Raw genomic sequence first — 26310 nt, 5'->3', positions numbered from 1 at the left:
CTTGGTTCCCGGAAGTGGGCGGAGCATCGCTTGCCAGGTGCTGGTGCCTGGGGCGGGGGCGGGGGCGGAGGCGGAGGCAGAGGCGGAGGCGCTTTGAAAGGTGAGAGCGCGAGTGCTGTGCGGGCCTGTCTCCCGGCTGGGACTTGCTTGAGCTCCCACCGCTAATGGTTTATTAGAGAGGCGGGGGAAGCCGTGCCTCCTGGCGGGCCAAGAGGAAAAATTCCCGCGGGTGCTCTTTGGGTGGGTCGGAGCGCGCCCGTCAGCCCTTTGCGCGGGTCAGAGCGCTCCCCTCAGCTCTTTGCGCCTCTAGCACTCCTCAGCTGAGCTGCAGTGGGCGCGGTGCCCGTTATTTCCGCTTTGGGGAGGTGCTTGAAACTGATGTGGGGAGCTCGGTTGGTGATTTCTCGGGTTTCTGGCCTTTCCAGACCCTTGTAATTGTTTTCTCGGTGCGGAGCACTTTTGGGGTCTGGGGGTTTCTATCGTCCTGCGCACGTCATCGCGAAGCTGGGCCTGTATCGTTTCCTAGCTACTGTGCTCCTCCCTCCTGGAAGCCCAGTGACGGACTAGTGGGCTAGCAGGCGCTGCATTCCTGCGTCCCGCCAAAGAGGTTTGTAATCATGAAAATCACCCTTCCGGGTGTTAATTCCTGAGAGGATCTATTCCTCTGGGTACCGCTCATTCCTGCTGGATTAACCTCCATTGTTAACGGATTTTAATGAATAATGTAGTTATCCCGGAGACCATTCCAGCAGGATCCACTTTGCGAAATTGTGGACTGTTGGGCTGTGATTCTGAGTGGAGGAAATAGGCTTTCCTCTCTTTATTTTCTCATATCCTATTTCTGTCATATTCTGCTGTCCTGTTTTCCTGCCAATAGAGGAACCAGGATAAATTTATTTATAACAATGTGATAAGAACTTGATCATTAATCATACACTGTAGCCCTCAAATCATGTATTATGCTGGCTTGTTTTTGGTGTCCCTAGTAATTTCATCAGATTGTGAGCTCCTTGGGAGCAGAGACCATGTTTATTTGATCTGGTGGCAGCACAGTTCCAAGCAGGTCCTTGCATTTTGGTAGATATTCAATAATTATTTTTTGGCTTATTAATCTTTGTTCTCCAAACTGCCATATAAAAGAAAACATCAAAGACGAGTGATGTTTTACACACAAAATGGATCCCTCCCGGTGGAATTTCAAATAATGACCTCGGGTTCCACTGCCTTTCAAATCACTAAAGTGTTAACTACCACCTGCATTGTTTATACAGCAAGTAGGTGATTTCTAGAATGAATCTTTTCTTGAGTATGAATTAACCTCAAAGTTTAGAAGGAAGTATATTTCTTATGAGAAAGTCAAATGGCATCATCAAAGTACTTTATTTTAGCTATAAAGGTACTGTGTTAGAGAAAGAACACAAGCAATATGGATTATTGCCTTTAATATCTATTCTTTGGCAGATAACATAGCTATGTATGTGCATCTTATATTAACCATGAAACACAAAGATGTGATAGTATTAATCCGTCTTCATTCACTTATTTAATGCTGTTTGGAGTCTCTGTTTTTCTCTTTGCTTAAAGGTAAGGTATCATTACAGAAGCTCGATAAAATTCTCATTTCAGGAAATTAAGTGTATGTTCAGCATATACAGAAGTAACATTCATTTGCATGGATTCTTTTTTGAGTAGGTTGTAAAGACCAAGAGGTATCTTACCCATCAAACTAGCTTTCCTTCACATTCCCTTCCGAGGTTCACTCACCTTTTCCCTTCGTTATCATTCTTCCCTTCACAGCTAATATAGTAAAGCTACCTACGATTTAAAAAGAAGAGCCAAACATATTCAAATTATCTTTCCTTTTCAGTAACAGATTTTTTGATCTTACTGATATAAATGATCGTTTTGAAATATGAGAGACCCTGGCAATTTGGCAATTGGCCCAATGAAACCTGATTTATTTTGTTTAAATAAAAGATGCTGCATTGGGCATTCAAATTCTGCAGTTTTCCAAAATAGTTTTCTCATCAGAGACTGCCTTTCTTCGAAATTTTACTTGGGCTCATTGGGGACTCCTTTGAATTTTGCGATTGGTGTTATTAATAAGAGATAGAGGGAAGTCTGCAAATATTCATCTCTTTTGTATTCTTTTCTTGCCTAGGGGATAATAATTTCCAGAAGTTTCTGGTCAAACTCATGTGCAGTAAAATTCAGTTACATAATTTTTTTTAAAAGCATGTTTGTACATTTTAATCGTTATTTTTCTGAAACTAAAATATAGCATGAGAGATAAAATAATGATTTTTAAAAGCTTAATTTTTACTACCTTGTACAAATATGATATTGGCAGCAGTCATTGTGTGGCACTGGACGGGGAATCAAGAGACCCGGTTTCTAATCCCTGCTCTGTCACCAACAAGCTGCATGATCTTCGGTAAGTCATTTAAACTGTATGCCCTTGGCTTTGATATTTATACATAAATATAGATATCTTCCTTCTAAGATCATTGTCAGGATTTAAAAATCAATGTGAAAATGCACTAAAAACTTAAAGTTTCTTTTACAGCTTAACTGTGCAGTCATTAAGTTTTTAATAGTGTGACATTCTTAATCATTTCCACCATTGTCATAGGAATCACCTGTTTCATGATAAATAACTGACATTCTGGGCATGTTATAGTTTTGTAAGATCATCATCTATTGTATATGAATTTGCTTTTAGGTACTAATGAAAATCATCTTTCACTTTAATGTTCTTTACTGTCCATATTTGCTTTAGTGTATCTACTGCAACCATATTTGTCATTGTTTTCGTAAATTTTTTTCATTGTTTTTCCCAATTCAAACATGTTTATTAGAAAACCATACTTTATTATTACAATGTGATATACTACACGTGCACATATGCACACTTAGCTTATGCAAATTTATGTGTTTACAAATACTTTTTTTGTACTATATGGCTTAAAAATATAAGATGCCTGGTTCATGTGGTGCTTAACCAAAGAAACAGTAAGCTGTTTAAAACCTGGAGGAGAAACTGGGTGCACGTATTGTAACGCAGTATAGTGTACACAAAACCATACTTTAAGAGTAATATAGAGGTTTTTTTAAAAGGTTATTTTGACTACACACAATTTTCATCTTTGCTGATTTTAATATAAACCTTTTGTAAGATGCAACCCAAGGATAATTTCAAATAGCAGACTGCCCAGTTGACCAGAATTTGTTAGATTGCTATTACAATGTTGGTTATATTTTATAGCAGTTACTGTCATAAGGTTATACTTTGCGCAGTGGTTCATGCCTGTAATCCCAGCACTGAGGCCAAGGTGGGAGGATCACTTGAGGCCAGGAGATCAGGACATAGTGAGACCTTCATCTCTACAAAAAATTTAAAAATCGAAACAGAAAGATCGCTTGAGCCCAGAAGTTCAAGGCTGCAGTAATCTGTGATCATGCCACTGCACTCCAGCCTGGACAACAGAACGAGACCTATCTCTTAAAAAAATAAAAGTTGTATTTCATCCTACACCCTATAATTTCTGCTGTATAATCTTGGCAGCCCCGTTCTGGTTTTACATGAGGTGTTAAACCATTATACAGAAAATGTTATTGCCGTATAAACGTACCAGAATTTCTACAATTAAATGAGCTATATCCTCTCTTCCACAATCTATAGGAAAAAAGTAATCCTCTTGGAAAGCTAGAAACACCATCCCATTGCTCAAAAAATTTTTGGCATTGAATTTTTGTAATTACCTTCAGAATTTGCAGCACATTTTTGAATATTTTTAATGATAGTTAATTCTCATCTTCTTAAGTTGAATTTCATTTCTGCAAGCTGCTAACAGGTCTTTATAACCGAGACAAGTGAATTAAGTGGGTGTTAAAGTCACTGGGATAAAAAAATGAAGTATGATTATTTTCATATTTTTAGATTTTTTATAGTGTGTGGTTTGTAGAAAGACTCCAGGAATATTCTGTGCTGTGGTGGAAATATTGGAATAATCAGCCTCATAAGGTGATTTCTTTGGTGGGGATAGCTGTCAGTTCAATGTGTACCTCTAACACATGTATTATGAGGTCAGTCTCATTACATGGTCATATTTCTATTCCTTGACAACCACAGAAGTACATATGTTACTTTATTTTCTAGTTATCTTACCTGTCACTAATTGTTCTTTTAATATATACTTGTGATAATTTTAATGGAGTTCATTCTTTTCTAAATGATATACTGAGAGCTTTTGTTTTCCTTCCCAATACCATGCTCTGCTTTGCCGTGAAACTTATTTGTTTTATTCACTTAACTACATTATTGGATTGCTAGTTAAGTTTTCTATTGGTTATATTGTATCTTTAACTTTGAGGGGAAAGCCACTCCCATTTTACTAAGGTATAAAGAGGCTGCAGTCTTAGTGGATTATCTCTCAATTTTGCACTGCTCTCTTTTTTATGTCATTTGTTACTTTATAACTGTCTTCGTGTAAATTGATCTTTTATAATTTATATCATTATTCAGAATCCTTTGCCTACAGGGTGAGTCATCCTGGTAATCCCATTCAGTTTTCTATTCATTTCTCCTTTTTTCCAGCATAAAACTCTTTTTTGTATACCTTTTAAGCCACACATATTTACTGAACATACCATCTTCTTTCTTAAAGCCAGAGTTTTGCCCTTACCAGATTACTTGCCTGACATCCCTTTTTCTTTCATTCTTTCTGTTCAAATACAATGAATCCTTCAGAATGCTATCAGATCACATCTGTTCAAGATAAAGTGAAGCACTTGCCTTGCTGATCTCCCTGCATCTTTCCACTTTTATTGCAGTTATTTATGTTATTCATTTGATACCAAATACTACTTTGAAATTTTCTTACTTATTATATGTTTTAGATATTTTAGTTCTACACATAGATTATAATCTTCTGAAGGACAGGACCATGATTTTTCTATGTATCCCTTTCAGCACAACATACAACATAATTCAGAATAGATGTTCATATAATTATTTCATAGGCATTCAGTAAATTATTTGTTAAATTAATGTTCTACCATCTTCACTCAGGTATTTCATGTGATTTTACCTTTGTGGACCATTAAATAAAGCCAAATAAATATAATTTGTACCATAAATGCATTCATTGCTCTAATCTGGTTATCACTGTTATATTCCTAACAACTTTATTTTGTAGAAGCTTAAGTGAAAATGATACGTGTTAGAAGACATGAAACAAGGAAAAATTCTAAAAGTCACGTGCCTGAGCAGAAATCTCGAGTTGATTGGAGGCGAACTAAAAGAATTAGTATCTCACAATTATTTGATAGTGATGAAGAGCTTGATAGTGAAGAATTTGATAGTGAAGAGCTTGATAGTGGTGAAAGTGTTGATAATTACGAAAGTTTTGAAAATGATGAAGAGCTTGATAGTAACAAGGGACTTGATTGTAATAAAACACCAGGAAGTGAAAGAGAGCTTAACTTAAGTAAAATTGAAAGTGAAGGAAACAGCAGTAAGTGTCTCGTTAACACTGGCAACAGTTCAACATATGAAGAAGAAACGAACAAAACCAAACATAGGAATATTGATTTACAAGATCAGGACAATCCTGTAAGTCAAGAGGATAATGATCTCAACAAACAAACTGGACAAATAATAGAGGATGATTTAGAAGAAGAACACATCAAGCGAGGAAGAAGAAAAAGGCTGTCCTCTGTGATGTGTGACAGTGATGAGAGTGATGACAGCGATATCCTAGTTAGAAAAGTAGGTGTTAAACGTCCACGTAGAGTGGTTGAAGATGAAGGTTCTTCAGTGGAAATGGAGCCAAAAACTCCTGAAAAAACATTAGCTGCACGAAAGCGAGAACAACTTCAGAAGCTCAAAGAACTCTCAAAACAAAGATCTCGTCTGAGACGCAATAGTGGTAAAGATTTTGAGGTGTGTTATATTTTGTTGGATTTGTTATTGTTTTTCAGTTTTTTTCTTAAAGTATTTTATATATAAATCAAAGTGCTGAGTCTGTTCCATTTCTCAATAATTGTAGAATTTATTCTTTAATCATAAGTATTCTTGAACATGTTTGATTACACTATTGTATGTAATATACTATTTTATGAGCCTGAGTCCATCCTTTTTTAAAATTGAAAGACTATTTGTTATTTTATATGATCTTTCCTGTTTTTAACTTCTTATAATTCTAATGTCCATTTTAAACATTTTACATCACTTAACCAAGGTATATTCTTCTTATTAATAATTTCAAAAGTTCACCATTTAATATGACAAAATTATTTTTAACTTTAAAATATGAATTAATTTCTATGGATCATTTTTTGCTGTCAGATTTAGTATTTTAATTTTATATCCAACTTACCATTTTAATGGCACAATTTACTGAAGCATTTATTTTAAATTAATTAGGGCTCTGAAAAGAAATCCTGCCCAAGCAGTGATGAAGATGATGAGGAGGAAGAAGAGGATGATTATGAACCTGATGAAGATGGAGATGATAATAGTATCGATGACTTTGTAGTGCAAGATGAGGAGGGTGATGAAGAGAATAAAAACCAACAAGGAGAAAAATTAACTACATCACAACTGAAATTAGTAAAACAGAATTCTCTTTGTAAGTTCAATATTAAGAAAATGTTTCATGAGTTGTTCTTATTATATTATATCAAGTATCAAATTAGCCTTTTAATATTATGTTCTGAATCATTGACTAGGAACTGTGGTTTCATTTTCAGATAACCTTGTCAGTTTAATAGTTTATTCCAGTGGTCTCAGGAGCCATTTACATTTTTTAAAATTACTAACCCCCAACACACCTTTACTTCAATGAGTTATGCCTGTCAATATTTACCATTGTAGAAATCAAAACTGAGAAATTTAAAATATATTTATTAATTCATTTAAAATAACCCTTAGTAAATTTATTACATTAATGTAAATAACAGTTTTATGAAAAGTAACTATGTTTTTTCTCAAAATGTAATAAATTACATTGTTTTACAAATTCTTGTAAATCTTTAATGTCTAGCTTGTAGAAGCCAGCTAGATTATTTTATCTGCTTTTACATTCAGTCTGTTGTAACATGTTGTTTTCGTTGAAGTGTGTGAAAACAATTTTGCCTCACACAGGTAGCTGGAAAAGGGAGGAGTATTTTAATAGTATTTTAAAAATAATTGTTGATATTCTTATTTGATACTGTGCCAAAATTTGACAAATGATACTGCTTTCTTAAAGGTAATATGGAATTCAAAACCATATAAATGAACTTTTAGTGCTTGCATTACAGCCATTGGTCTGTCTTGCAGTTTAAATAGATCATTTCCCCATGCATGATTTTGTGATTAAAATGCATCGGTCATTTAAATTTAAATTCTATTGAAGTATTATTTCATTTTTTAACTATGCTTTACTGATTTTTAAGAAATATTATATTCATGTACCCTAAAGTCTGAAAGAGAGTTATACGGCCCTTTGTGTAACTAAAATATAAATGAAGAGGGTTTTCCATGTTGAATCCCATCTTTCTTTATACTTCAAGTGGAAGGAGAGTCAAAATCTATCCATGGTTGCTAATGATAGGTCTTATTTTGCTTTAATCCCTTGTCAGACATCTTCTATATTTCTTGAAATACTCAGTCTGCCCTTAATATGTCCTCACAGGTGCCCCGAGCAGGGCATATATTCTACTGTTGGATCAAGGAAGGGGTCGTGGTTGATAGAGAACATTTCCACAGTCATAATAAACTCTGATCCAAAAGTAATGAGAACAGTAGGAATCTTCTCTCTTACCACTGCCTGACCTGTCACAACAGATGATGTCATGTATGAGATTTGGTTAGTGAGAAAGTGGGCTTAAATATGTGGTATGGGGAAGGATATAGACAGGTTTTCTAAACTGATGTAGAAAATCCTAAATCTGGGGCAGCATGAAAAGGGAAATGAAGTTTTTGTAGCCATTGGAGTTCTGGCTAAGGTAGCAGTTCCCTGGACAATTTCATATGTAACGTGTTTTAAAGAATAAGACATATTAATCTGTCTTTGGAGGTTTTCTCTCTTGTTCTTTCTAAGTGTCAAATTGACAAATATAGGTGTTCAAGGGATAATTTTTATTTTTTTACAACATATTTTAATATTCTTTGAACAGTTTTCTTAAGTTCAGGAAGTGAAGATTTGAAATTACAACTAGACAGTTTGGATTGGAAGCCAGTAAGTTTGGAAAATGGAGATTTGCTCTGTGACTAGACAAGTCATCGAGGAGGCTATAAAATTAGGATGATTAAGCTGTTTCTGCTATCTATAGTTTTAATTTCTTAGCATTGGAGAATGGAACCTATTGTATTCAAGAAATTATTTTGTCTTCTCTGTTCTAATATATATTTAAAATTAATTTCAGATTCTTTTAGTGACCACTATACTCATTTTGAAACAGTTGTGAAGGCTCTTCTGATCAATGCTTTAGATGAATCTTTTCTGGGAACATTATATGGTAAGTTAATACTATGAATGAAACAATTGGTTTTTATTTATTTTTCCAATTTTAAAACAACCTCACTTTTAAAACTATGTAGATTAAACAAAACCATCGATGATCATTTGTAAGACCTTCCAATGTTTTCCCTGTAGGATCAACTACATCAAAACTCCATTCATGTAAAATGCTTCTTAGTGTTCATTATCTGAGATATGTGGAAGGTAAGTTTGTGACAGGTCCTTGCCCTTAGAGAGTTAACAGTGAATTTGACAGTATAACACCTAAAACAGCAGAGTGTCTTAATACCCATGTGCCAAACCCAGCCTCCGTGAGCTCTGAATTTCATTAAAAGTTCCTTGCTGTTTTCTGTTTTTGTGCCTTTGTCCATGCTGTTTCTTCTTAGAATAGAATCCCTTTTTGTCCCAGATGTTTTAGATGAGTATAAAAACATTTCTACTATGAATTTTATCTATGACCCAGTCACGTAATATTTGTCATTCTCATTTGTGCCACCATCATTCTGAGTATGGTAGTACTCAGTGCTCATTTATATGCACTTTTCATCTTGTATTGAAAATGTATTTTTGCTTTCTTCCCTTGTCATAGTGCAGGAGCAAATTTATGTGTGTGTATATATATATATGGGGATATATATATCCCCATTTCTCTTGCATCTAGCACAGAATCTGGCATTTAATAGACTATAAATATATTGTATTGAATAACTAATTGCCAAATAAGATTTCATTTACAATATATTGAACACATATTTATTGAATGCTTACTATAAGCTAGGCATTATTTGAGGGCTGGGGATATGACAGTGACTTAAGACATGTTAGATTCCTGCACTCATGTTACTTATAGCCTAATAGGAGAGACAGACAATAAATTAGTAAACAAAATATAACATAATATGATTTCAATGAGTAATTAGTTCTTGTAAAAAAAGAGTAAAATAGGGTAAGAAGATTGAGAATAAGGGAAGGTAAAGTTTATGTTATATACTAGTTAGATTAGTCAAAAATTCTTGGGGTAACTTTTAAATAGAAACCTGAATGAAACAAAGGGAACAAGTAATACTTGGACTACTTGCTTAGCAGAGGGCAAAGGAGGTGCTAAGGCATTTAGGAAAGAATAAGTTTGGTGTGTTCAAGAACAACTAGAAGGCCTGTGTGGCTGAAGTGGAATGAGACGGGAAAGAAGGAAAAGAGAGGAGCTTGGAGGAGTAGGCTGGGGACAGAAGGGCTTTGTAAGCCATGGTAAGGTTTTTGAATTTGTGATTATTTAAAGAAACATGATAAATTCATTAGCTAAATAAATTAACAAAACTTCAAATAAAACAGAAAAATAAGGCTTAAATTCATACTATGACAGATATATGTAGAGAATATACTATGAACCAAATCAGGAAGGCAGTAACAATTGCAGCATGCTAAAGAAGAATGAGAAAAGGCCTAGACAGAAAAGAGTATTCTGATTTGTTGATACAAGGAGTTACCATGGGATCAGTAGAATAGAGTCAATTGTAGACGACCTTGAAAGCCTATTCAGAAGTTTGAACTTTATCTGGAATTCAGGGGCTAATTTCATGTCAGTTTTGTATAAGAGAATAAAAGATAATTTGGTAAGCTTTTTCATCTGGCTTTTTTTGTTATCAGAAAATAATGTTAAAGCTTGATGCTTGCAAAGAGAACTTTGAGACAGTCTTGCTCTGTCACCCAGGCTGCAGTATAGTGGTGCGATCTCGGCTCACTGTAAGTTCCGCCTCCTGGGTTCACGTCATTCTCCTGCCTCAGCCTCCCTAGTAGCTGGGACTACAGGCGCCCGTCACCACGCCTGGCTAATTTTTTGTATTTTTAGTAGAGATGGGGTTTCACCGTGTTAGCCAGGATAGTCTCGAGCTCCTGACCTTGTGATACACCCGTCTCGGCCTCCGAAGTGCTGGGATTACAGGCGTGAGCCACTGTGCCCGGCCTGTCCTGTTTTTTCTTAATGTTCTGATGGAATGATTTTTTACATATTTTTTTTGTCCTAATTTAAATGCTTCCGACCAAGTTGGGAAGAAATTTTTAAGTATTAAATTGTTTAAATATTTCCTATTAACAAAATGATTTTTGTATTGTTTATCCTCTGAACAGATGGCACAAGGCAAAAATCATATGCAAAAGATATGCTAACAGCTCTTCATTATTTGGATAACCGCTTTGTTCAGCCTCGTCTAGAGAGTTTAGTATCTAGAAGTCGTTGGAAAGAGCAATATAAGGTATATGGTTTGTTTTTGAATCTCTTCTTGGGGGTGGAGGCAGCAAACCTCTCAGGATTTTAAAATCCAAACTGAATAATCTTTTAAAATATTGGCATTTCTTTGTTAAATAATCAGCTTATTATTTCTCACATCTTCTAAAAGCTATTATTGTTTTAATCGTTCACATTAACTATATCTATCCAATAATTAAGTGGTTCCAAATGATGAATAACTTTAGAATATATCCAGGGCTTAGCCCATCTTTTAAAATGAGGAGATTGTCTCACAGGGTGTTGTTATGTCAGAAAAGAGAGTTCCATAGCCAAAGAAATTTGAGAACCAGTGGATTTAATGTAAGCTGGTTTCTTTACTGGAAGACTCTTCCCAAGCATTATATGTGAATTTATACTATAAATATTCAAAGGGGGATATGTAATGCAATATTCCCTAAATTCGTGTTTTACTCTATGAAGCTCTGTTTATGAAACACCTGTTTACCTCTTATGATACCATATTGTGGTGGGTTATACTGAACTTGGATAATATGATGTTGGAATAATAACTGTAAGATACCAAGAAGTATTAGCTGAAAAATTGAGACACAGATGATTCAGTAAGATCTTAATTAGGATAAGCTGGGTTATGCTACAAAAGATAAAGAATATGACAAACAAAATAAACCAACAATAAAATCCCAATGGCTTAACCCAACAAAGTTTATTTTCACTTATATATCCAGTGTTAGTCATCGGGGTGCTCTGCTGATGGTAGTCACTCAGAGAACTGAGCTGATAGAGGTCAATAAAGGTTTCATCTTAACATGTGCTTCCATGGAGTACAGCAGAAGCAGGAAAGGAAGGTGATTAGTTATTTATTCAGCCTGAATTTCAGCCTGTAAGTAATACATGTCATAAAGTGCCATGAAGTATGAGAAATATGAAAAGCTGACCACCAGAAAATATAGTTTTCAATCATATAACATAAAAAGTAAACTGTCAGTATATTGGATACTTAATTACCATCCAGCTGGTAGAGGATATGAATGTGATTTAGTAACCGTGCTAATATGCTCATTGTTTGCAGTTCAAATACTGTATTAAACCTAATCTGTGCTACCAATTAGAATAGTAGTATCTAGCACAGGCCTAGAACGTAAGCAGAAATACTCAGGGACAAGTAACTTCATAGCTTAATAATGAAGCTTATTTGTGAATACCAAGTGTTTTCTTAGTTTGTTTACTCATGGATAACTGAGCTATTAAACTGTCCATATGAATACCAGACACATGGCAGTCCTAGTGCCAACTTTTTTTTTCCACAGGACTGTAGTAAGTTATCATAGGAGGATTGAATTATTTCTGGAATATTTTTGTGGAAAATATATAATTCATACAATGGAAAGTGAGTGTGATTCTTTTTCTCAAGTTTTAACTAGCCTACTTGAATTATTTTTCTTATATCATCCTACATTGTTGCTGCTTCTATTTTTAACTGATACCTCATTAACACTAATTAGAGATGAGAAATGGAAAAGAAGTAGCAACCACATAAGTGTAAGAGATATGAAACTAGTTTTTTCCTAGTCTGGTTTATTTTCATGCAATAGCCAAGATTATAAATTTTTTTATTTAAACGTATCTTGTAAAATACCTACTGTGTGCTGAATATTAAAGTAAGAAATGCCAGGGTGTTTTGCTCTTATATCTCTTTATATTGTGATTCCTAAGATGTTTTAATTTGATTAGATTCTTATTTTTATTTTTATTCCTTATCTTTTAAACGTTTTTTATATTTTTTGTTTTCAGGAGCGGGTGGAGAATTATTGTAATGTAAGTATTCGTTTGAAGAATCCTGAAAACTGTTCCTGCCAGGCTTGTGGACTGCATCGCTACTGTAAATATTCAGTGCATTTATCAGGAAAGTTGTATAACACCAGGACCATGAAAATAGATAATTTCATGTCCCATGATAAGCAGGTATTTTCTTCCCTCTAATTTTAATTTTCAGTATTTAGAAATTTTTCGTTCATAAACTTGCACAGATAACCCTAAGTATCCTAAGGAGAATTTGACCCAAGTGGAAACATTTTTGGCATATAGTCCACCAAATTGGCAACCCACAAGTAAATAATGGAAGATAGCTGTTCATCTAATATGAGAGAATTCAAAAAACACTGTACTTCAACTAGACTCTGTTAGAAGTATGTCTGAGTCTAGAGCAATCACCACATAGTTAAGATGCTATTAATTCTGTATGAATAGAAAAAATTGAAGAGTAAGTGTTTTTTAGACAAGAGCATAGCAGTATAATGTGAAATGATAAAAAGCACAGATGCTGGCAACTTCTATTTATTTTTTCAATCTTTATAAGATTGCTGCATTTACAAATGCGAAAATTACGTTTATAAATGCAAAAATACTGAGAGCTTTTTCTTGTGAGTCTACATATTTATGCAGGAGGTGTATGTTTAGAGAGGTAGAGACCCAAAGTTGGCTCCGAATCCTCTCAGTCAATTATTAAGATGGAAATATAATATTTATCTGAATTCTTCTATTAAACTGGGTAGTGATTTCTCAGTATTATTGAGCAGTAGTTGACCAGATCCCTCTGAGAGATCTGGGTTGCAAGAATGACTTAGAAGGTTTTTATGGGGATAATGAATTCAGAATTGGTCGGTAATGTTTTGTTTGATATGTCACTATAAAAATATAAATATATATATATTTAATAGTCATATGCACATTTCCCCATTGTTTAAAAACTGATCTATGACTTTTTATGACATAAGATACTTGGAGTCCTAGCAAAAGTGATTTCATACATTAGGGACCATGTTCTGTTATGCAGATCAAATACATTGCTGTACATTCATGGTCTTTGCTGTCTGTAGCTAATCCTGAAGAGGAAAGTAGAGTAAGAAAATCACTTCTAGAGCTCTGACATTCCTGTGAAGTAGTAAAGATTCTATATAAAATAGTTATTCAAATATTTAAAAAACAAAGAATAAACTGAAAGCATGAACTAGAAGCAAAGAACACCAATATTGCCAGTCACATAAGAGAGAACTATAAAAGTTAACAAATATATGGGAAAATGCTTATTCTGCATGTAAGGATATATAATTAAAACTACCTTAAGATGCCAGTTGATAACTCTTAAAGTGGCAAAGTATTTTCAAATCAAATGATAAAATGCAGTGCTATCAAGGTTGCATTGAAACTAGTAAGTTCATGGAAAGTAAGATTCCTAGAGAAAAAAAGGGGTAATATATATCTTTTAAAAATACTAGATTTTTAGAGCTAGAGTCACAAAGTTATATACATACTCAATGTCTATAAGTTTATCTTTTGCAAAGCAGTTCAGTAAAAATCAAATGGTATAATCATGAAGTTGATAAATAATGCTAGTTTGAAAGTATAATAGTAATTAGTATTTGCACTGTCTTGGCATCTGATAAAAATGTGTGTATACGTATATAACTGTATGTGAACATTGTTAGTTATTGTGTATGTTAAGAGAGTGTGATTGTTTTTAAATGAAATTGTTTTTTCAGTAATTTTTTCTTTAAAGTGAAGAATGACTTAAAATTTATTTTACATCCTACTTCAATACAATGTAAATGCATATATGGAAAGAAAGAAAGGAAGGGAGGGAGGGAGGGAGGGAGGGAAAATAAACGTAGTTATGATCCAGAGCATTAAAGAGATTGTTCCTAACCCCACACCTATCTTCAAGTTATTTTGAAAACTAATTCTTTATTTTGTGTTGCTGCTTGTAGTTACATAAAATTGAGACTCTTTAGGATTAACTAGAGTTATTTTTGAGGGTGCAAATAATACTCTTAAGGAATTCACTTAACATCAAATTTGTTTCATAAGAAAACTTTTCTCCTTACTGCAGCTTCTTTGAAAGAAAGGATGTCTTGATGGAAAGTGAAATTATTGAGGGAAGAGTAATTTTGGTTATAGCAGTATTGATAGGGTACTGAGATGAGAGGCCTTGGACCACCAGATTTTGATAAAGTTTAAGGACACAGATGAGAAGGAAATCACCTGGATGAAAGAGAGTTGTGAAATCTGAAAGGTAGTTTGGGAGAACTAAAAAGCATCTTGGATTTATGTTTAGTTTTGCCCAGAGTCTATCCAGACTCATTAAGATGCTTAGGATTAGGTGGGAAGAAGCAATAATTTTTGAGGCAAATGGCATTGTATAATATGTCCGTGCAAAAAACAACCAACCAACCAAACAGGGGCAAATAGAACTGTTTGGATTGGTATTGTACTACCTGTTTCTGAAGACCCTGAAACAGAAAACAAACTTTTCCCCAGACTTACTGTTTCCTTGAGAATCTTTTTTCTTTGTTCTTCATACTTCCATAAGGAGCTGGCTCCTCTGCATATAAATAAGAGCTTACAGAAATACTTCAAAAAGCTACCTACAGTTAGCTGAATATTACCAAGTCTGCATAGTGCATGTTTCATTATATTTCCTTGCCTCAGTTTGTTATCCAGATTTAATTTACACTCTATATGATATAGCTGTTAAATTAGAAATGAGATTCTTTCTTCGGCTTTAGGAAAATTCAGTGATAATTTTTAGCTCCATTTCCAATTTTTACATATGTATGATCAGTTGGTTCATACTGATAACTGAACTGACTCAGACTCATATTTATCAGTTCATATAACCGTGCTTAACCCTGCATAGTGGACCAGTCATCATTTATATGTCATCTTCCTCATCTGCTTTGTGAACACTCACCACAGCACTTATTTTTCTATCTGTGGTATTTTTTATACTAATTTTCTTGTTAGAATAGTTTCCTTAATGTATGGAAATTGAACTAGATAGTTATAGTTGTTCTAAATATATTTTTCTGGACATTTAAGGAAATTATTCTAACACCATAGATTAATGTTACCTGTTTTAGTACTTTATACAAATTGATTCCTACAGTGTAAGCTGTATTGTACTGTATACTGCAATTCATATGGTAAAGAAATACAATGGACTGTAACAATATACTAAAAACAGGAATGGGTGAGGGGTTAAGTTCACTTGGAGTATTACACCTATCCTTTGCATCTACTGTATTCTGTGAAACTTTACAGCAGTGGTGCCCTTCCATATAGGTTCTTCCGTATAAAATGTGATCATGTTTTGGGAAAAAATAATACAAGAACATTTTAAGGTAATTTTCAATTTATAGATCTATATGATGATAAGTAGATGCCAAGAGGGGTAGGAATTAGTAGTGGAAAGAAGTAAACCATGATGTTAAATATTTTCAAAGGATACTTGTTTTTCATACAGGAAAAAAAATAGGATTTTTAAACACCTCTCCTTCCCTCTCATTTCAACTTAAAAATGCTATACAGATAAATTCCTCTTGTTTTGTGGAAATACAGAATATGTGTGATAGAAATACAAATGACTTTATCATATGCCTATACTTCATATAGAATAGCTGTAGCTGAGTTCTCCCACACAGTCTACTTTGATGGCAGAAATGGAGACACACAGGGTACCCTTATAGTCACTGCAACTTTTGTGTTGTCTTTTTACATGAAGTTGGAAGTATTAGCAACTGAATTGCTGAAATGTCATTACTACCAGGACTGCTTTGATGATAAGGTTGAATTGGAAAAGTTAATTTTAATAAGCAAGCCATGAACAGTAATAACTGTTTACTTCTAAGGATCTGAAAAACAGGGAGGTTTTTACGGAGCCATGAACAGAAATCTGAACATGATTTTCTTAAACTTTTGGAGATTTAAAGAAGGGTAGTAAAATGTCCGAAATACAATTTTCCACAAGAAAACTCATTAAACCGGATTGTTGCCAATTGTTGTGATATAACTTCTGTTCATTTTTGGAAACACACTCCTGTTTTGTCTATCATCACTTGTATGTTTCCTTGCAGTGTGGCTTCAGGAAACAAGTGTATTTTTCTGTCAGACAGAACACAGGTTACACAGATAAATATAAAACTATACCACTTGTACTCATGAAAGCATAACCCATTAGTGAACTTAGGTACAGACACAAATACATAAGTCAGCAAGAAGTTTACTGTTTCCTTAGGTTACTCCATGAGAGTAAGATTGACCACATCATCATGTTTGGAGCCCTTTCTGATGCATTTTCTACAGTAGGTAAAATAATGTAGGTAAAAATATATTGACCAGGCATGGTGGCTCACGCCTATAATGCCAGCACTTCGGGAGGCCGAGGCAGGCAGATCATGAGGTCAGGAGTTCGAGACCATGGCCAACATGGTGAAACCCCATCTCTATTAAAAATACAAAAAAAATTAGCTGGGTATGGTAATAGGCGCCTGTAATCCCAGCTACTCAGGAGGCTGAGGCAGGGAAACCGGAATGCAGAGGTTGCAGTGAGCCAAGCTTGCGCCACTGCACTCCAGCCTGGGTGAAAGAGCGAAACTCCATCTTGGGGGAAAAAATATATATATATATAATATATAAAATATATATAATACTATTATATATAATACTATTATATATTTTATATTAAAAAATATATTTTGGTCACTGCACTGACCAAATTATTTATATATATTATATATAACATTATGTTTTATATATATTATATATAATATATCTTTTATATAATATATTTTATGTATATTATATATTATATATAATATGTATCGTATATATTATATATTTTCCTCCCAAGATGGAGTTTTGCTCTTTATATATATTATATATATATATACATATGTAAATAATTTGGTCAGTGCAGTGAGACTGTCTTCCTATTTTAGCTGTAGGTTTGCATAACAAACTTGAAACATTCAAAACATTCTGAAAGAGAAAGGTTCTGGTTGTTTGATTTCATAAAAAAGAATTTTAATTATAGAAGGCCATGTAAACGTAGGAATTAAAATTCTTATAGCTGGCTGACAGCAAAATATTAATGTCTTATTCATATATAACACCTTAAGTAAAGCAACCAGTATGCCTAAACACAGTTTTTTTTTTACTTTACATCATTTTTTTTGGGGGGGGGAGAAGAAAAGTATCTAGTAAAAAAATGCCAATACTTAATTTTGGTATAAGAGTTTCTTTCAGTTTTACATGTTGCTTATACCTAGAAAATTATTATAATCCAGGCATTTTTAACTTCGTAAATATGGACTTATAATACTTTTCATGCCTTTTTTTTTTTTTTTTTTTTTTTTTTTTTTTTTTTACTTTGCCGATCCTTCTGCCTTACATTAAAGCCATTTCTCTGTTTTTCCAAAACTTGGAAAACTCTTGTGTTTTCAAGATTTAGTTCAAGCTTGATCTGCTTGGGGACTTTTCTCCTCTCTGGATTGGGCAAAGTGCCCTTCCTCGCTAGCATTTTGATAGCATCTTGGACATAGCATTTTTCCTGTTGTTTTGTAACATTTGTCTTTCTCTCAAACTGTAATCTCCCTAATACAGGTAATAAGTATTTTATTTATATATCTCTAGTGCCTAGCCCAATATTTGAAACTTCACAGGTGCTCAGTGTTTGACTAGTTGTATAAGTAAGAGAAAGTAAAGGAATAATTGTGTAAACATTTAAAGTTAACAATGCATTTTGATTCTACTACTAAAGAAAATCCAAGGCCGGGCGCGGTGGCTCAAGCCTGTAATCCCAGCACTTTGGGAGGCCGAGACGGGTGGATCACGCGGTCAGGAGTTCGAGACCATCCTGGCTAACATGGTGAAACCCCATCTCTACTAAAAAAAATACAAAAAGCTAGCCGGGCGAGGTGGCTGGCGCCTGTAGTCCCAGCTACTTGGGAGGCTGAGGCAGGAGAATGGCGTAAACCCGGGAGGCAGAGCTTGCAGTGAGCTGAGATCTGGCCACTGCACTCCAGCCTGGGCGACAGAGCGAGACTCCGTCTCAAAAAAAAAAAAAAAAAAAAAAAAAAAAAGAAAATCCAGAAACAAGAAGGATATATATTCATTACCATATTATTCACTTCATTTGTCAGATAATAATCTTTATTTCTTGATTTAGGTGTTCACTGTTGGCAGAATTTGTGCCGACCGTACCAGAATTTATCATAAACTGAAACATTTTAAATTCAAACTATACCAGGAATGTTGCTCTCTTGCAAAGAGAGAAGTTAAAGATGAACAAGTTAAAGAAACAGTGGAAAGAATTTTCAAGCAGTCAAAAGAAAGAGGCTGGATTAAGAAGGTAAGGTGAATATATGACAATCTCATCATGTACATTCTGAAGCCTAATTGTGATCAGCAAAAGGAAACAAATGATTAGAAGATAGCGAAATTTAAGGTAATCTCTTTTTTTCTTTCCTTTGTATTTTCTCTTCTTCCACTCATTCCTTTCATGCTTATCATTGTCCTTCTGAATAGATGCCCTGATGTTCTAAGGATTCACTCGGCCCATCAGATAAATTTTAATAAGCATTAATACTGTCCTTTATTGAAGGACCTCTGTCCTTTTGCTTTTATGTATGTATTGCTTACATATATATTAAGTCCCCTGATTTTTTCTTTGACAGAGTATAGGACTTACCTCTGCTTGTCTGCTTCCTATTCTTTAGAACAGTTCTTTTGACCTGAGAGTGAAGAAGCACCTGGTGCCAGTCTGAGGAAAGGATCTCGGCTGCCAGTTCTAATACCACCCACATCCTCTTCTTGAGGACATGGTACTGAGCAGTGAACACTAACTGAAGGTCGAGGGGAATGCAGAGGTTTCAGGCCATGGCACTGATTTTGATTCCCCCATATCCTATTGATCACTAAATTTGATACAAGGAGTAAAGTGGGGGTTTTGAAGAGTGCACTGGATTCCCGAAGATCTGCTGGCAGCTCATAAGCTCTGGTCTGCTCACAGAGCTTTTAGAATTGTTTATGGTATATGGAAAGAATGCTAATATGACTGCAGTCTTCTAAAACAAGTCTAGTTACATGAATGTATAAGAGAGAACAAATAGTAGATTTTCAGGCAACTCTTATCAACAGTTAATCTTTAAAAGAAAAGAAAAAAAAGCCTGACTGGAGATCCATTGTCTGGATTGTATCATAGGGAAATTTGTGAAAGAGGAGTATAAAAAATAAGGCAAGAGAGCTTAGGCAGAGGGAAAGAAACTTTTTTAGCACATGTCATGTTTAGTGGAGGTCTCCCAGTCTAGAGAATGACATCATTATTGGTTTCCCTTTGACAATTACTCTCCCACCACAAACCACCACCCAGTGATCTTGCCTGCCTCCCACATCTTGATCCTTAAATCTTCTTTCTCTCATTTTACTTTCTTCAGCTTTTTGCCATTTACTTTGCTTCTACTTCTCCTACTCCAAATGTTTCTCTCCCCTTATCCATACTTTTTCATTTGCCTTAGCGGAGAGGAATCACTTACTCAGTAACTTCTCGTCTTCATTTTCCTAGACGACATTAAATTCTTAAATGCTTTTATTGATGCCTTTAAGTGTTGCCAATCCTCTAGTGGAATTGCAAAACCTATTGGGATAGCACAGTTATAAAGAAATGGATACTAGGTACAGAAAAATCACTGTGCATATACTATATATGTTATATAATACTATCATATGTGGGGAAGAACATTAAACTTCTTGAAGAAAAAAGCATTTCCAAATCATGTATCCTAGAAAAAGCTGAACAAGGTTTAGGACACCAGAAGGACCTGGAATTTTAAAAAACGTTATTCTTTATGCATAATATAACACTTGGCTTTCTTTTCTTAGGAAAAGAAAGGAGCTTAGGCTTTCTTTTCAAGAAAACCAAGTATCATGTTATACATCAAGAATAATATTTAGCATTAAGCATTGAAATAATATTTCAAGATTGTACATGTCTAGGACAATATGCACATTTTTTCCACATGAAAATACCAAAGACCTTCATTTTATTTGAGATTTCTCCAGTTACAAAATTTGTTCCTAGGTTTTCTCAAAAGATTTCCTAGAAACCACGGAAGTTTATAGCCAATATAAACCCATTTGCAGCTTTTTGTGCTGTGATGAAATTTCAAAATTTGTCAAGTGCTCTGACATTTCCCATCCTCACTCTGTCTGTCCCTCTCACTGTGTGCCTTTGAGTGATAGCACTGCATGTGCTTTGTGATGTGTGCTGCCTTTAGCTACAGTCTGGTAGTCACAGTTATTCTAACCCTTTAGAATGCCTGGGGCTCAGTGTTACTTGAATGCCATCTCCATGGCACTTTCCGCTCATATTTCCCAATTATGTCAACCCCTTTTTTTGCCTTACACGTACTATTTGTTCCTGTCTTTCTGCCTCCAGCTTGTATTCCACACCTTACTTTTTCCCTTACCTGCTTCTTCAGCCATTTTACTTTAATTATCTCAGGATGTCTCAGCATGTCTTCCCAAAGACATGCCAACTAGACTGACTTCATTCTTGTTCTTCCTTCTAAAGGTTGAACTAGGGTGATCTGTTTTTAATGTAATGATACTAAAGGGGTGTAGGAGCAATTTGAGTTTAAGAAAAGGACAAATAATAGGAAAATTATAATAAAACCAAAATATTTGATAAAGATAATTATGTCTTATTCTAAAGAAGAGTTCAATAACATACTCTAATATGACACTGGCAAAATTCCAATGAATATTTGTTCATTAAGAAGAAAGTGTATATGATGATGGGATTTCCTGGAAAGTTGAAGATAGGATTGTTGGGATTGGCTGGTGGATGCATGAACACCAGGTACTAAAGAAAGCATGTCAATAGAAGTATCAAGGGCCCATTCATACTGTAAATACTGTATGTAAAACTGTTACAAGTGACAGTTATATGTAAAGTACATTTTAAATGTATTGATAAATATTGTCATATACATAATAATTTAAAATTGTAATTAGGTATTCCTTGCCTTCCTTAAACGCTTCTCATTTCTTCTCTTTCCCCTCCTTTTTAACTTTTTCCCTTGCCCTTTTTTTCCCCCACCCCTTAAACTGATGTTTCTCAAAACATGGCTCTAATCTACCTATGTCAGAATCACCTAGAAGTTTTTGAAAAACTATATAATGCCCTAGCCTCATCCCAGATATATTGAATGACAATCCTTGGAATGTTAAACATCCAATATTTTTAGCATTGGTGATTCTTAAGTAAATAAAAGTTTGAGGATCACTGCTAAAAAGTACCTGTTAACACTGAATTCTGTCCTCATCCTTTCAAAGTTTCCTTGGCAAATCAATTACCTTCTGAGTTCTAGTTGCTACTTCTGAGTAGAAGATTCCAAACTTCTCTTATATTCTGACCTCTTTCCCACACTTCATTTCCACAGTTCCAACTGTTTTCATCAGTAGGTTCATCAGGTGTTATAAGAGAATAGTCTTCACTATTAAAGTAAGTAGTCTTCAGTATTAAAACCCTCCAAATTTTTAGTAAAGAATTATGAGGGCAGCATCTTTAGGTGGAGAGGATGGGAGAGTAATACTAACTGCAATGTCTGTGAGTTTCACTTTCCTTTTCAAGTTTTTATTTATTTTTTTCTTGCCAAAGCTGTGTCCTAGTCACACGATTTAAATCTCAGAAACAGCATACTCTATACTGCTTAGAAGTATAGGCTTAAGTATTTGCTTTGCCACTTACTAGCAGTAGAATTTGGGAGCTAACTATTTTATTTCTCTAAGCCTAAGTTTTCTCATCTGGAAAGTAGGAACTAAAGCAGTAATAATAATTGGGTTTTGATTGTGGAGATTAGATGTATAACACGTTTTAAGCATTTAGTATAGGACCTAGCAATTAGTAAGTGATTGATTAATCTTAGCTGTTATTTGCAATGAAAGCAAGGAGAGGGTTTCCTTCCTCCTATCTTAGTATAACTGAGATAGATTTTAATTGTGTCCTAGGTGTGTGTGGTGGTACACAGCTATAGTTGCAGCTACTTGGGAGGCTGAGGTGGTAGAATTGCCTGAACCCAGGAATTCAAGGCCAGCCTGAGCAAGATAGTGAGGCCCTGCCTCTTAAAATAATTTTTTTTAATTTTTAATTTTCCAAAAGTAATTTAATAAATAATAAAGAGGATATGAAGAAAGGCAATATGAAAAGCATAAAAACAGTCAAACTTTTCAAGTATAGGTTTCTAATCCTAGAGTACTTTACTTGTATCTAATAAAACCTACCTAAGTACTAGGTCAAAGAAAATTCCTAAGTAGTCCCTAGGATATTTCCCCTTGTGTTAATGTGCTTCCATCTTCCCTTAGAAGGAGATCCAGTGAGATATCATAGGGTTGTAAAAAAGAGTTTCATGGCTTTCAATGTCTAGAATGAAAATGCACTTCTCACATTCCCTTCTGTAGGTCCCTGTCACCACAAAAATCAGGGTCACCAGGATCCTCTCTCATTTCACTGAAGATAGAAACAGAGTTCATAAACAGAGTCAAGAAACTAGTATGTCATTAATCCCCTCACTGAAGTAAATACTTTGAACTCTATATGTCTGAAACTGAAATCATGTATCTCCTTCCCTCCCACAGCCTGCAGAATAACTCTGCCATTATTCTACTCTGTCAACTTTGATATCTCTAAATCATTCTTGACTCCTCTCTTAACTTGTTCTACTTTGTTCTTTACTCTTCATCTTCATTGCTATCACTCAAATTTGAGCCCTCATGACCTAAATTGTTGTCATAGACCCATAACTAGTTACTGAACTATTCTAGAATGAATGTTTTACCAATTTTCCTAAAATACACCTTAGATCAGTTCAGTCCCCTGCTCCAAAACCTTTAGCAACTTTCCATTTCCTGTCAAATGATGAGTTCAATTCTTTAACCAGTATTTTATAATTTTTATTCTCTGAACTCAGTCTCTTTGGTTCAGTCGTAGCTCTCTCTGTTCTCCTAAAAATACCCGGGTTGTAGTCAAATCCCATGTTTTCTTGTCGAGTCACTTTGATGGACTATTGTCTCTTACTGAAAACTCTTGCCACCAACTCTTTGCCTACCAAATCTCTTTTTCCAGGACCATTTAAATGCCACTCTTTGCTGCTTACCTCAACTAACCATGACCTCTCTTCTGAACCCTCATGACAGTGTCTGTACCTCCTTTGGCACTTATTACTGATTATTATTGGTGTATTACTACTGAACTCTATTCTCCTTAGGGGCAGGGAAAGTATCTTTTTAAAATATTGTACCCAGACAGTCATTAGCAGAGCCTTTGATATGTATGTTCAACAAACTTTTTATTAAGTTATTGAGGTTACTACATTTCTACTCTAAGCATAATAATAGAAAAATTATGGCCGGGCACGGTGGCTCAAGCCTGTAATCCCAGCACTTTGGGAGGCCGAGATGGGCAGATCACGAGGTCAGGAGATCGAAACCATCCTGGCTAACACAGTGAAACCCCATCTCTACTAAAAAATACAAAAAAACTAGCCGGGCGAGTTGGCGGGCGCCTGTAGTGCCGGCTACTCGGGAGGCTGAGGCAGGAGAATGGCGTAAACCCAGGAGACCGAGCTTGCAGTGAGCTGAAATCTGGCCACTGTACTCCAGCCTGGGCGACAGAGCGATACTCCATCTCAAAAAAAAAAAGAAAGAAAGAAAGAAAAATTATGATTTAAAGCATAGTTACAAAATTAATAATATTCACTTTGATCTCTTTCCAGTGCTTTCTATGAGTTAGAAATGCTTATTTGAAATTAAGTTCCTGTTTATCATAAAAAGATTTTTGTTCATGATTACCATGAAATGAACTTACCCTAATTGTGTCTGTAGTTTGCAAAGGCCCAGTTTATTTTCATTGCTTTGAGTAAAAATAACTAGCTTTTCTATTGTATATGCAGAAATATGGTCAACTTGAAGAATATCTCAATTCTGCGGATTACTTTCAAGGAGAGAAGTTTGACTGAATTGTAACACATTTCCATCAGAGAAGATTTTTTAAATTCCTGTAAATGTGAAGATCATGATTCTTGTTTTTCTGTATCATGTGATGTATTTATACATTTTATCTATATCTTTGTGGCAAAATATTTTGTTTAAAACATAATTATCTTAATTCCTGTGAAATGGCACTCTACACTCTAATTAAACTTTTATCTGATGTACATAAAAGCATTGTCTTAATTTTTAAGTCTGTAAATATGTTTTAAAGTTACATAATAATGGCTTTGTAACAGATGACTATCAAGTGAATGAGCTGTTCATATCCTGTCAGGTTAGTCAAAATATATTGTATTTTAAAAATGTATTTAGACTAACATCTACATGTACTTTTACTGAATTCCTGTCCTTTTACAGTATTAAATGATTTCCATTGATATATTTTTTACTGCTATCATCTAAATCAGTGGACTGTGGAAGAAACCTCAATATATCATTCACTTTAGTCCCCTTGCTTCAGAATCAGATCATAGCATATCTATTCGAAGTAGAGGAATGCTTTTTTCCTTTTCTTGAAAGTTTCTCTTTCAAATAGATTTCAGGCCTCCAGAGTCTTTCAACGCTCACATTCAGGAATAATTTTATATACATTTTCATGCTTTATAATGTTCTTACTTTTTTATTCAATTTTGTCTATATGTGGATGATTAAGATGTATTTTATTTATTTTTATCCATAGCTTTTTCCATATAAATATATATCTTAGGGTCAGAACTGCTAAAAGAGACAAACTCAGCCAGAAGCACTTGGAAAGCATATTTTGGTATCTGCATTGCTTTGCACATCTAAATTTTCCCATAAAGTAATGAAGTAAAATGGTTGCAGAGTGAACAAATGAACCCTGTCTGTTGTGTGTTTTTAATTCTTAAAAGTGATACTCTAGTAGGATCTATTCTGCTGTGGAACTTTAGATACTTTTTTCTTAATGGAAGTATTGGTTGAACTTGGATTCATCTATTATGTGACTCATGGCACGGACCGTAATGTACGTATCCATAAAAAGCTACGTTAAGCTCATATATAGAAATTAGTTAATATTTTCTACAATTCATTTCCTGAAATTATCCATATTATTATTGTAAACGAGGTGGAAAAAACTCACAATGTGTTGAAAGTACTGATGTTGATGTTTAATGAGGAGTGCATACCTTTCAAACATTGTGAAATGGAAATTTCACATATCTGTATTTTTTTTTTTTTTTTTTTTTTTGAGATGGAGTTTCACCCAGGCTGGCGTGCAATGGCATGATCTCTACTCACTGCAACCTCTGCCTCCTGGGTTCAAGTGATTCTCCCACCTCAGCCTCCTGAGTAGCTGGGATTACAGGCATGCGTCACCACACCTGGCTAATTTTGTATTTTTTAGTGGAGATGGGGTTTCACCATGTTGTCCAGGCTGGTCTTGAACTCCTGACTTCAGGTGATCCACCCATCTCGGCTTCTCAGAGTGATGTGATTACAGGCATGAGCCACCATGCCTGCCCTACATCCCTACATAGCTGTATTCTCATTCGTATTTCCCTGGCATATGGCAAAATAATTCTTAACTAAATTCCAGGGAATAAAAATAAAGCCATTATTGAAAGGTGAAGATGAAGGGACAGTGTCCCCCCAAAAAAAGCAAGGCAGAGTTAGAAGTGATAGTCAAGGAGGAATGGTAAAAGATCACAAATG

General features: G+C 34.8%; 1 protein-coding gene across 9 annotated transcripts; it reads left to right on the top strand.

Annotated features, from left to right (window-relative positions):
* On the top strand, window positions 1–25471 carry CCDC82 (coiled-coil domain containing 82). 9 transcript variants are annotated; one of them, XM_033207900.1, is made up of 9 exons: window positions 26–100; window positions 2351–2434; window positions 5186–5944; window positions 6428–6632; window positions 8413–8505; window positions 10632–10756; window positions 12544–12714; window positions 18755–18937; window positions 24537–25471. In XM_033207900.1, exons 3-9 carry the CDS (start codon window positions 5213–5215, stop codon window positions 24600–24602), a joined length of 1575 nt encoding a protein of 524 aa, XP_033063791.1. In that variant the 5' UTR covers window positions 26–100; window positions 2351–2434; window positions 5186–5212; the 3' UTR covers window positions 24603–25471. The 9 variants fall into 9 exon arrangements, with proteins under 9 accessions (XP_033063794.1, XP_033063791.1, XP_033063792.1 ...); XM_033207898.1 differs by lacking the exon at window positions 26–100 and adding an exon at window positions 107–607 and having other exon boundaries at window positions 2354–2434; XM_033207904.1 differs by lacking the exon at window positions 26–100 and adding an exon at window positions 107–607 and having other exon boundaries at window positions 12544–12567.
* Window positions 25472–26310: the final 839 nt, after the last annotated feature.

This window comes from Trachypithecus francoisi, unplaced genomic scaffold (assembly GCF_009764315.1).
Source record: "Trachypithecus francoisi isolate TF-2019V2 unplaced genomic scaffold, Tfra_2.0 Lachesis_group8, whole genome shotgun sequence".
Lineage (NCBI taxonomy): Eukaryota > Metazoa > Chordata > Mammalia > Primates > Cercopithecidae > Trachypithecus > Trachypithecus francoisi.
Note: the sequence above shows the minus strand (reverse complement) of the source record. Positions and strands in the feature narration are given on the sequence as shown.

Bases quoted from the DNA above. Each gene is read 5' to 3' on its own strand.
- CCDC82 (XM_033207903.1), top strand. From the start codon at position 5,213: ATGATACGTGTTAGAAGACATGAAACAAGGAAAAATTCTAAAAGTCAC. The intron at 5,945-6,427 runs GTGTGTTATATT...TAAATTAATTAG, and splicing joins ATAGTGGTAAAGATTTTGAG to GGCTCTGAAAAGAAATCCTG. The intron at 18,938-24,536 runs GTAAGGTGAATA...TTGTATATGCAG, and splicing joins AAAGAGGCTGGATTAAGAAG to AAATATGGTCAACTTGAAGA.